This window comes from Gallus gallus, chromosome 5 (assembly GCF_016699485.2).
Source record: "Gallus gallus isolate bGalGal1 chromosome 5, bGalGal1.mat.broiler.GRCg7b, whole genome shotgun sequence".
NCBI classification, from domain to species: Eukaryota; Metazoa; Chordata; class Aves; order Galliformes; family Phasianidae; genus Gallus; species Gallus gallus.
This window is the reverse complement of record NC_052536.1, coordinates 49676437-49688933: the sequence shown is the minus strand read 5'-3', so window position 1 is coordinate 49688933 and position 12497 is coordinate 49676437. Positions and strand designations below refer to the sequence as shown.

At 47.8% G+C, this 12497-nt stretch overlaps 1 protein-coding gene across 4 annotated transcripts in view; it reads left to right on the top strand.

The window, feature by feature from the left end:
• EXOC3L (exocyst complex component 3 like) overlaps nt 1-11300 on the top strand; it is a 46536-nt gene extending 35236 nt beyond the window's left edge. For 3 of the 4 annotated variants that reach the window (XM_040701296.2, XM_430056.8, XM_040701297.2), the window contains exons 5-12: nt 266-366; nt 1259-1351; nt 2495-2627; nt 3157-3267; nt 4461-4616; nt 6800-6921; nt 8245-8430; nt 9874-11300. In XM_040701296.2, the coding sequence (XP_040557230.1) occupies nt 266-366; nt 1259-1351; nt 2495-2627; nt 3157-3267; nt 4461-4616; nt 6800-6921; nt 8245-8425 (897 nt within the window). In that variant the 3' untranslated portion in view covers nt 8426-8430; nt 9874-11300. The remainder of the gene's footprint in view (nt 1-265; nt 367-1258; nt 1352-2494; nt 2628-3156; nt 3268-4460; nt 4617-6799; nt 6922-8244; nt 8431-9873) is intronic. The other variant, XM_015287830.4, reaches the window with a different exon arrangement.
• Nucleotides 11301-12497: the final 1197 nt, after the last annotated feature.

The window sequence follows — 12497 nt, the reverse complement described above, 5'->3', positions numbered from 1 at the left end:
CCCTTTGTGTCTTGCTGACTCTTCCCAGGGCATTGAGATAGCACAGCACATGCGTCCATCTGTCTCCTTTTATCCATCTGCTTCCCTCTCCCTTGCAATCTTTTGTTTCCATAGAGCAACTAATGGGCAGCGTTAAGTTGCCACCAGCTCAAGCATGCCCAAAGTGCGCTGGGTTTTAGCTGTCTGGCACAGCCCACCTGCTTGTAGGCACCTGAGCTGTATTCCTGTTCACTGCATAAAGAAAAAATGGCTTTGAAATCCACAGATATTAACAGAGAAGACAAAAGCAGCCCATCACATCAGTGAGAGCCTGAGGGAGAAGGTGGAAGCTGTATGCCTGGAGGAGTACCTGAGCTTCCTGGACAGGTAAGGGGGATGCTATTTTCCCTGTTGGCATGTCCTCAGTGCTCAGCAGAATGAAATCCTGGTAAAGCCACTGGCAATCCTGTTTTCAGATCCTAACCACAGCCAGAAAGAGGGGCAGCTTCATGGCTGGTGGCCAGGATTGGCTCTTCCTGCCCTGCCTGTCTTTCCCAGGCCTGGTGCTGCCTCCTGGCTCCCTGTAGGATGAGAGCTCTTCTCTGTTGTGCTTCTTAGTGGATGATGAATACCGTGTCCTCATCTTTTGCCCTCTCACCATTTCTTCAGACTCCTTTCATCTGCATTTTGACCCTGGGCATCTCCCCCCCTTTGTATCCTGCACAGCAGAAAATGCCAGTGCTGCTGGTTGTAGACGAAGTAATTCAGAAAGAGATATGATTTCAGATCCTTGGCTTCTCACGATTTAAGATCCTTGGCTTCTCACATTATAAAAAGAAGGAAGTTCCTGTAATACACAATTGTTCAGGAGCCACTTGTGAGACTGAAGCTGCGATGAAGCGGTCAATAGACTTTGCAGGTTGTTTGTGCACACGAAGGCTTTTAGTGTTCTGCAGCTTCATCAGCAAAGCCAAGTTGCTTCCCAGAAGCAAGTGTTGCAGCAGAAACAATGATAAAATGAACCTCCTGCCTCTGTTAAGAAGTGGCACCCAGGCATCTCAAGGGCTGTCGCCATTCACTGTTGTGCTCTCCTTCCTCACCAGCTGGGCAGGGCAGAGACCATCTTTGCCTTGCTCTAGGCCCCCTTTCAGAGGGTGAAACCACACACACTCAAAATACAAGCAATCACAGAGCATCTCTTCCTTTTGCTGCTAGGATAATATTGTCAGATGTGTTACAGAACACACCGGCTGAAAAATGTCATCCTGTTTTGATTTAGCTATGAAAACAAAGTAAAAAGCTTACTCCAGCATGATGGCTTTCATGGGATCTCCAGCAGCTTGAGAACCATTGAGAATTTCTGCATTCTCAGGTAAGGAACCAGACCCTGGTGGCATCTGAATTGAAATGAACTTTCTACTTTCCGATTTTCTTCTAACTCTGCTAAGGGGTTGGCTTTGCCTCCAGCTGGATCTGGAGCTCCATGCACACCACGTGGTGAATGTTAAGCACGGAAGGAGCTGGCTGTGGCCTTTATCCTGGCCAACCCTGCTGTGTGTCGATTTGTGGTTCCCTTCCCTGGCCTGATTATCTCTCATTAGGAAAATTCCATGAATGTTGCACTGAGATGCATGTGCATATGTACTTCAAGGTAAGCCCATGCTCAAGTGCTTTGCTGAATGAAACCCTGTTGAACATGCCAGGGTTTTCCTGAGGCTGTTTGGAAGGAAGGAAGCAATAAAGCACAGAAGGGTGGGGGAGGCTTTCTGCACCTCCAGACTAATTTCAGAAGTGTTTGCAGCAATAGAGAAAATGAGGTTGCTTCTGTTCTTTCTGTGTAAAAGCATCTGAGGATCTCCAGAGTCAGCACAATGCCCAAAGCCACCATATGCACTGCACTTATTTGACACTGGAAACTTGCATTGAGCCTGTAGCTGTTTTGTTTGTTGTATGTGTATGTTGCTACTGCTGGATCCTAAACTGAATACTAATGAGACTCCTTTATGTAATTCTTTACAGCGATACTAAAAATGAAGATACGCATTGAGTTTTCCAGAAAGTAAAATGTCTGCTTTCAAACCAGTGATCATTTTAACAGGGTTTTGCTGTCTTGAAGACTGTTCTGATGGAATATAATTGTTCACCTTGCATTTGTTGAGTGTCAAAGGCTCACAGAATGCTCACCAGGCCTCCATTTGTCAAGGCCTCTTAACGCCTTCTCATTTTTGGTAGTAGTAGCTTTTTCAGTCATCTAAGCTCACTGGGTACAAGTGGCATTTGTGTGTGTTGGAGCTTACATGTCCTTGTGGCAACATCTTAATAAGAGCTGTCCAAAAGATGGGAGCACTGATGTGTGTCACTGAGGTTACCCTGTGGTAACCCTGCACCTGAGCACGTGTCTATTCAAGTGTCCGGGCAGTCGTGTTGGTTGCAGGGGGAAGAACTTTGATATGAGAGAACACCCTGATTTGATATGATCAATTTTTTTTTTATGTCCTTTTTTGTTTTTATGCAGAAATGTCTGGTATAACTTAACGTACCTTTGTAGTGCCAGCACTGATCAGGATGTTAAGATAAAAGGAATTATAGACAGGACGGAAGATAAGATTACGGAGCATTTGCTGCAGACGGTCACTGCTGAAGTCAAGGTATGGGAGACCCATGTTAATACTGAATATTTTCATGGTGTCAGGCAGGCACCCACTTCAGTGGGTATAATAATACTTGGTGTTGTGCTGGAAATAAGTATCCCATACCACCTCTGGGGACCCAGACCCCGAGGGCTGAGCTCCACTTGAGAGGAGTGCTATACATTCTTAGTAGTTGGGTATCTTCATTTGGCAGCATTAATTCACAAAATCCAAGATGGTGGTGAGTAGTCAGGAATCAGACCCGGAGAAGCTGTGGATGTTCCATCCCTGGAGGCGTTCAAGGCCCATTTTTCATAGTTTTATATCTTCTAGGTTTGGGCTTAAGAACTTAATATATCCTTCCTGATTTTGAATTGTTTCTGTCTTTTGTGTTTTGCTTTTATTTGAAATGAATATACAGGATGCTGCAGCTTGTGGAGGAGTCTTTTTTTTTCTGAGGGCAGAAAGAGCAAAAGCACAGCAATCCACATCAGTAGCCTGTGTGATGTCTCTACGTGTGCATTCTGACTCTGCCTCTTTTCCTCAGGGAACACTGAAGGATCATTTCAGAAAGAGTGACAGTGGTTTCGGACGCATCCTTGAATTCTTACAGCAAAGCTTTTTGGTGTTTAAGAAGAAAAAAACAGAGAAATATCAGGTAAGAAATGAGGAAGAAAGTAAGAACAAGATATTCAGAAGTCACTAAAACTAGTCCATGAACCTCTACATGCACAGTATTCCAACATTAAACTGAACTCCCATTTCTTCTATCAATAGAAGGTTTGTTACAGATCTAGTGGTCTCAGTCCAGTTCCTCATAGTTGGGCATCTACTTCCCCATGACTGCCAGGACCTTTCTGTAATCTCTCAGAGAAACCAAGAAGAGTAGAAATGAGAAAACCAAATGTATCTTCCAAACAGAGAGTGGGAACATGGAGCTGTCTCTGCTACTGCAGTTGCCCCACTACCACTTTATTGGTATGCTAAGCATTGGACTCCCCTTCTGATTCCTCCAAGTCCTGCAGGCTTTTTGTTGGTGCTGATTTTAATTAACATTTTGAAATGTGGAAAACAGTAATGGAACAAAAAAATTAGCAGTTATTCTGCTGTTGTTCAGAGCCTGTCACTGGGTGTTATGTCACATTAGTGCTGGGGTAAGCAGTGGCTCAGTGGTGGAGTGCTGGGCCAGAGCTGTCTGCCTCTTGCTTTGTCTCTTCTGGACAGTGCTGGGGATTTCCTGTACCTTTGGACTGCAGCCTAAAACTGGGCTGATTTCCACTGCTAATGAAAACGTGTTTTCTCTGCAGCAGCCCATCTCCCTTTCCTCTTCACTCTCCTTTCCTCTTCAAGCACTGCTTGGTCTTAGCAATGATGTTTCTTAGCAGGTTGTGGGTGGCTTAGAAGTACTCACGTGAGCTCTGTGCCCAGCCACAACGGTGTGCCCATGGGTATGGCCAGGGGATGTGTCTAGCAGGGATGTTCCAGGGAGACTGGATCTCGCTTTGTCTGTAGACTAAGATCTCCTAAAGCTATGCTGATTGCTAGCTTGGTGCTAAGCCAAGTGTTACCTTGCTGCTCCGAAGCATGAGTGGAGCTCAGCCAACTGGTCCCATTGCTTTTGGTTGGATGTTTCCATACTCATTATCAGTGTTATCCAAGTACAGCTCAGAGTCATCCACATACAGCTTGTGTTATACCAGGGATGCTTAAGCAGAGAAATGGGACATCCTTCTGCACAGGCCTTTTATCACCTGCCTACAGTGGTCAGAATCCTATAGGTATGGTCTGCTCCTTGTTCATTATTCTGATGAGTATAGAGGAGTTAATTTGGTCTTCTTTGCTCTTGAATAGGGCCTAGTCAAGTCTGTGAACAACATAATTACTGAGGAATACGTGCAAGCCCTCCTGGCCACTTCCAGGAAATCGTCTGTGCGGAGGAGGAGGCAGATTGTCAGCAAGATGGAAGAAGATCATAGGATGCTGCAAACCACCTTTAAAGAGTGCTTAGTAAGTCTTTGATACGGTTGTGGTTTTGCTCTGTCATGAAGAAGAGAGAAAGGCTCTGAAAGCAAGAGACGAGCTTAAGAGGTCTTAACCACAGTGGTATGTAGCTTCATAGATATGAAAATCAGAGGCTGGAAGCCAGCTTTTCCTATCTGCCAGAAGCTCTTAGTTTGTAGTTTTGAAATGTGTGACTAGAGCAGGCAAGATTCCTGCCACTGAAATAAGAATGAAGTACATTCCTCTAAACTGGTAAGACAGCTCTAAAGCTGTCAGCTCCCCCAGGCAAGGCTTTGTGCCTTAGCATGTGTACGCAGATGAGGAAGGGGTGTCTGAAGAGCTGTGCTCCTGCCTTGTGTCTTCCCTCCGGCCTCTAGAATGAAGAACTGAATCAGCTGCTCCTCATCTTCACCTTCTCCATGGGTTCCCCCATACGGCTGCCCCTCACTGGCCATGGGATACAGCTTTTGTTGCCCTCCCATCTACCTTCTTCCCTCCCTGCAGACCCTTCCATGGCTGCCGCTGGCTGCCTGTGCTTTTAGCTGAAGACCTGCCTTTCCTGGAGTGACCAGTCAGCGACGTGTCAGCTTCGAGAAATCCAGGTGTTGGGAAGAGTGAGGGGATTCTCTAGTGTTAACCCTGAGGTTTACCAGTAATGCTGTGCTCAGCATCAGCTTTGGCTGAAATGTGCAAGGACAGCTGCTTTCATAGTATAAACGAGATATGAGAAATCTACTTATCTGCCAAAGCTCTACGTTCCGCTTGGGTGAAAAAAGCCTGCATCTAGTTAGTACAGCTTCCCTCGCGTCCCTACTCTATTCTCTTTCTTACTTGATGTAGATGCAATGAAAACCTGGGGGAGGTAATGCATAAGCAGCTTGCAGGGGACAGCCTGATACTCGGTCAGATGAGGTACATGGTTATGCATGCGAAGTATGTGCTGTACTGCGGATTGAATTTATTGTGCAGTTGCTGCTCAGGCTTTACCTGCTCCTTGCCCAACTGTGCCCTTGTTCAGGCTCTTGCTTCCACTCTGTCTCAGAACACACTAGGAAATACCTTGCTTCTTTCCTCAGAGCAATACATGTCCTAAACAATACAAGCATCTGAATGCTGCCGACAAGCCACCTCTTCTTTGTCTTTTTAGATTGCAGGCTGTTTACCTCCGACCTTTCCTGTCTATATAGCACTCAACAAAATCTGACACCTTCTAATTAATTAGCATTTTGTAATAGTGAGCTTGCCAAGTACGAAGCCTTACAGTATTGGTGCATCAGGAGCTGAGTACAGCGTGTGCACTGTGCAGAGCTGAACATGCCGTGTGTCTGCAGTGCGGAGGAGGAGATAGAAGGCTGTCTGCAAGTATTGCTATTGTTTTTGATTTATGTTCAGTGCAGAGATGAACTGCATGGAAGATCTGGCCTGCTGTTTCCAATGCCCCATGGAGAACCTGGGCTTTTCCTGGCCTGGTTTGGCAGCCTGCTCTCCAGGTTTGCTTTGTCACAGAGTCTCTGTTGACACGATGACATCAATAATTCAGAGAGGCAATTTAATTGCACTACAGCACCGATGAAATATGTGAACAACACCCCTCACTTGGCAGCTCACCCACATTCTGCTTCCCTCAACTTCTCTAAAAATGCTGTGTGTGTCTTGCTAGATTTTTGAGGCTTTTTTCTTTTGTGTGCTCCAGGTCAGAGGGAGCTGGCCAGGCACAGCACCGTGCTCAGATCCTTTACAGTACCCAGCCCTGCTTCCCTTTGTCTGCCACACCATCTGTGTTCCCTCACCTGCTGATCAGGGTCACTCTTTTGTCCCTGGGCTGGTTCCACGGCTGCTGTCATCTGTTGGCCTGCAGAACTTTTTCTCACACAGTGCCTACCCGGGGAAGGAAGCCATTCCCAAAGGGTGAGATAGCCTTTGAGAGGACAGGAAATGTAAGGAGAGGCCTGCTTTGGGAAAGGAAGTGCAGAAGGGAATTCTGTGCTGCTGCAGGTAGTCCCTGAGCCATCCTGGAAGCAGCCTGTATTTTCTCTTCTAAGCAGGAGGGTCAACGTGCTTCTTGTGCATGCACAGGCAGCCCCACAGAGCTCCTAACCCATGGAGTGAGAACCTGAGTGTGATGTGAGGCCACCTCCTAACATACATTGCTTCCCTTGCCCTGAACACTCCTTTGCTTCTCTTCCCAGGGTCCCACAGCTGATGCTCTCAAGGATCCCATCAAAATAATTTTAGGACTTATTCAAGCTCCTGATGCTGAGGGGACGAAAATAGCCCTGCTGCCCATGCTCAGCCAATTTCCTGATCTAAGGTAATTTGTTTACATCGTTTCTGCACAAATACTTGCCACCAGAACAACATTAACCCTGTGAGATATTCTCTTTGCAGTGTGCTGGCCCAGGCACAGTGCTTGTGTTTGAATGCACTCCATTCTTCCTATGTGCAGATGCAGGTTAATATGATTTTTAGTTTCGCCTGACGTTAACCCCTCGAGCTGAGATGTCCTCCCATAAAAGTGAAGGATGGATGAAGTGTCTGTCAAAAAAGCAGGAGCACTGTGGAAAAATAATACCTGAATGAACAACGTGCAGGCTGCACTGGTGCACTTTACAGCACTGGCACATGTGGGCCAAATGTAAGCTTCAAGAGCATCCTCAACTCAGGTCTTTCATAACTTCCAAGCACTTGGCTTTTGGCTCTCACATTTCACCAGTTCCTTTCTAGGAGCACACCCACATAATCCAGTGAGAATATACGCTTCTCAGTTTTTCATAGGGAGCTGTTAAAAGAAATGAAACCCAACTTTTATTAGGAAGGTGAGATTTTAGCTAACTGTATTTGTTTCAAATTCTGTTTTTTATTATATCCATCTCGAGCTCTGATGTCCTGTGCTAGGGACTGTGTTTTTTCAAGTTAACATCGTTACGGTGTAGAGCTCTCTGTCACAGGATGCTCTGAAGGCCAAAAGCGAGAATAGCTTCAAACAGGGAGCAGACAATTTGTGGTAGATAATTGTCTTAGTGCCTATTCAACATGACAGTCATGATACAACTCCTAGCGAAGGAAGTCCCTTAACTGCAGACTGCCAGAAGCGAAAAAGGAAGACAAAGAGATCATGTTATGCTTGGCCTGGTTTCCATATTCTTTTTCCAAAGCATTTGCTTCTTTTAAAGAAGCAGTACTGAGCTAAAAAGATGTTTATCTGATACAGCATGGAGGTTCTTACTCTCTTATTGCACATATATATAGGTACACACACACACAATATACATACGATCGGCAAAGCAACGCTACGTAATTCCATGTGAGGAGAGGAAAGAGACAATAGATGCTTTCAAATGATCCAATGCAGATTTGCCCCAAACCCACTATGGAAGATGTCAATTTTTTTCCAGGAGAAAACTGAGGTAAAGATCTTCACAGCTCCATGTGCACAGAGCGTGGGACCTTTGAGCTCAGTCACGTCATGCACAGCTGTGGTGTTATGGCCTTTTCCTTTCTAGGTGGCCAAAGAGTGTCAAAAAACAGTTCAGTAGGCTCTAAGCCTTTGCCTGGCCCAGCAATACGGGGTGGTGGGAAGCAAACCTTTTCCCTTGGTTCTTTCACTGACACGTCCTCTTATCCTTTTGAAAAGGGAAGAACATCTGAGCGCGGTGTTGGACATCAAAGAGTCGCTCCGCCAAGAAGACAGAATTGCTCTCTTGAAGATATTTCATGATAATTGTAGGAAACCTGATATAGAAAGCAACTTGCTTTTTGAAGATATAGAAGTAGAAGGTGGAATGTGTGCCCGCTGTTGCTGCTTTTGTTCTTAGGAGAGGTAGGTGTGTGTGTGAGCGTGCTTGAGAGTGATGTGTACGTGCACAGGCATGCCTGCTCCCAGGGGCACGGAACGCCTGTGGCTGTAACATCACCTCTCTGAGCTCCTCGTTGCTGTATACTCCATGTATGCTTTCCTTGCTCTGGCTGCAAATTTCCACACCACGAGGCGTCACGCTGTAGGTGGTGAAGGGAACTGAATGCTGAGAAGTGTGATTCATCTTACAGCAGCAGCAAAGGAGAAGGCAGGGCTTTTCCTCCCTGTTCTTCCCTCATGTCTGTACATCCCTGCAGCAAGGCTCCTCTGCAGCATCCTCTCCCTCCTGGCCTGTTATGATATGTGCATATGCAACCAGGCAAGTGCTAGTGCCTCCTTGCAGGTCCTCACCGTTTAAAAATAGCTGTCAGTGGAGAGCATAGAGCTGTTTGCTTCACTTGAAATAATCGGTAACTTCTTTGTAGTCTGAATTTGTCCAGCTCCAGCTGGACAGAATTGTGTTTTATCTGTGCCATGCCAGAGCCTGCTGCTATCAGAAAGCTCAGTTAATATTTACAGATTGTCACCAGTCACCTTCTGTTGGTTAAGCTGAATAGATTGAGTATCTCAGGTTGAAAAGTGCAGTCCCTTTGCACCACCTCCTTCTCTGCTCTCCTGTTTATTTATAGTTCCCCATGTTAGCAGAGCAAGGATGAGTTACGCAGAGCTCTGACCTGGGGCTCCAGGCACAAGCAGACAGCAGGTTGCCCTGCTATGAGGAAGAGAAAGCAATGAAAGAAATAATTAATAAGCAAGCACACTTCCCCCTTGTAATGCAAACTGATTCAGATATAATGAATGGCTTATCATTAACCCTCTTGTATACAGCTCTTTAAAGTAGTTATCCAAAACACCACTTTTGCCTTAGAAAAGAGGTTCGGGAACATGCTTTTAAAATACCATAAATCACTTAATCTCCTATTTGCTGAAATCCCCTGGGTAAGTAGGCTCCCAAATCCCAGAACTGGCTGGGCTGCAGTGTGGCGGAAACGTTTGCACTACAGATTGGTAGTCTCATTCCAGCTCACACGTAGCAGTGAAACTGGCTGTGAGATGTGCTTAAAGAAAGGTCACCTTGATTTACAATAAGGGCAGCGAAGCACTGGCACAGGTTGCCCAGAGAGATGGTGGATGCCCTGTCCTTAAAGACAGCCGAGGTCAGGCTGGAACGGGGCTCTGAGCACCTGATGGAGCTGTGGGTGTCCCTGTTCAGTGCAGGGAGGTTGGACTGGATGGCCTTTTGGGGTCCCTTCCAACTCAAACAATTCTGTGATTGACTGTCAACATGTGAACACTGATAAAGTTTAATTCAGGTGTCTGTGAATAGAAGCAGCGTTACTGCTGTTTGACTCTTGCACGTGTTCTGACAAGTGCTATTCAATTACACAGCTTCTTTCTTTCTTTCAGTCAGACCTACTGTGAGAAACTTGAAGTTCTCTCTCCCACGTGGCAGTATCTGCAGTTACAGCTCCTGCAAAGCTTCATGGACTCGTGCAGATGGATGCATGAAGTGTGGCAGCTATGGAAGCCAGAATTCCTGCACTTCTGTGGGAAAACCACATGGCCCAGATCCTGATGTTCCATGCAAAGACCAGGCAGAAGTCGATTGGGCTATGGCTGAAAGACATTCCTTCAACATTGCCTAGAGAATGCTGCTTAGCTGAGTCCTGGTGGTCATTTCCAGGATGTGCTATCCTGATGTGGAGGAAGGGGAGGATCCCCTCTGCCAAATTGCTGTTTCACACAATCTCATGCATAAGAAGGGACTGCTGCACCATATGGTGTCCTAGCAGGTGATACAGCATGACGACTGTATCACCTGCTACCACCTGCCCCAGGGCTCTCTGTAGAGCCTAGCCCGTGGGGCATGGTGCAGGATCCAGTCCCTGTAAACCTGACCTGGTAGAAATGTGGCCTTTCCCTTATCACACCAAGGTCTCAAGCCCCAAGAGCGGGAGCAGAAGATGCCATTTGTCCTTGTGCCCCTTGCTGGGATGGCTCATGGCAGTGTCCTTGTGGGATGGGGAGCACTTCATGTACAAGTTTCTCAGCTGGTGCTGGAGCACTGTTGCATTCATTTTTGTATCTCAGTTACTGGAAATTTCCTCTTGCTGTGTAAAGTACCTCCTTTGGAGAGGGAGTGGAAGGCCTTGAGGGAATTAGGCAGTGCAAGCAGCTGTTGTCCCAGCCTCTGGGCAAGGTCTGTGCTGTTTTCAGATGTAAATGGGCAGTTCCGCTGAGGAAAGCACTAACTTTCTAGTTATCTACGGACTGCTCACACCCTCGAGCTGAGTGTGGATTCAAGGCCCTCCTTTAATTTAGGTCACTACAGACCCGCTCCTCTCTGGCCATGTAAACAAGAAAAAAGCTCTGCTACTTCAGATCTGGTGCTGCTGGCACCAACACAAGGCTCTTCTCTAGTAGGAAAAGGGGCGATCTGTGTGTAACCTGCAAGCTTGCAAGGCTGGGGCCATGTCCAGCTCCTGGGCTGTGGGATGGTGCAGGTCTGAATGGGTGCCACCATGCTTTGCAGCACCATGCCATGCAAACAGCCCTTCTGGATGTGCCAGCGATGAAGCCACATCCTGGGGTGGCTCTGCGGGGTGGTGGACTCCTATCACAGCGTGCAGTGCTGTGCTGAGAGTGCTGACAGCCCTGTCAGGCACACCGGGTCATTTGTCCTCCCGTGCTGCCTAATTGCACATTTTTTTCAAGGGCAGGAAGTGATTACAGCCCCAACTTTGTGACAACGGGATTAGAGGCAGCCTCTGTTTATTGGAATTTCAATCAACGAACCTTCCAGAGAAAATAAATAAAAACCCCTTTGACATTTTGATCGCTTCTGGCCTAAAAATAATTCCACTGCACTTGAGAGATTCCTGCCACAGCCAGTTTGATTGCTACATCCATCTCTTCCATTTGACACTCACAGGCAGACAGGGGGATGTTCTACTGGCGGGCAGAGCCGGGGAGCCCTCAGGGATGGATTTGACCCATGGTGAAATGGCCTGGCCATGCTGGGCGTGCAGGCATCATCTTCTGCTCTGCATGCTTGTATGGGATAAGCACTGCTTTCAGTAATGCCTCTTAACGGCCTGTGTGTGGCATCAGATTGTGGGCAGGACAAATAAAGGCTTGTCTTCAGGAGGCAACCTCAGGTGAGGAGTTCTGTCCACCATGCCGAGTGCTGGTGGCATGTGGGAGGCCTCCTTGACCTGGGGTGTTCTCTGGAAAGGGAATGGGAGGACAGGCAGATGGCATGGAAGGAACATCCTCGGCCACCCACAAGCCTGCTGGGGGGAGCAGATGGTGTGTGGGGGCCTGCGGGGGGCTCCCAGGAGGGGAGCTGGTGGGGTCCTGTGTCACACAGGAGGGGTGAGTGGTGGGGAGGCTGTCTGGGGTGGTCAGGCAGGGAAGGGGAAGCTGTGAGCGTGGGGAGTGAGCGATTTCCCTTGCTTTGGGGGGATTTAACCCACTTCACTGTGAGCCCTGACATTCCTATATGACCCCTTTCTAGGCTTCACCCCAGGCTGGGGTTAAGGCGCTTGGGTGGGATTTGTGCTGCACTCAGTGGTGGGCAGGAAAGCAGGGTCGCATTCAGCATCTTCCTGCAGGGTTATTGCAAGGCCTGGGGAAGTAAGCATCGCTCTCACTGTCTGTTTTGCAGGGCCTGCTGCCATCCCAGAACCACACTGAGCGCTGCCCCGGTATCTGGCAGCTCCACCAAAGCACAGAGCTGCTCGGAGCGCAGCATCCCTTCGCAAGGACCTCTCCTACTACACAGGGACCACTTGGTCGTGCCATTGCTTCGCTCTCCCGTGTTAGGAAGAAATTCAGAGGGCACTGAGGCCTGGAGAGCTGTGCTGCCCCGTCCCTGGAAGTGCCCAAGGCCGGGCTGGGTTGGGCCCCGGGCAGCCTGAGCTGATGGGGGCAAACAGCCCACGGCAGGGGTTGGGACCGGGTGGGCTTTAAGGCCCCTTGCAACCCAACCATTCTGTGATTGTAAATGTGCACGCAGACGAGAAACCTTC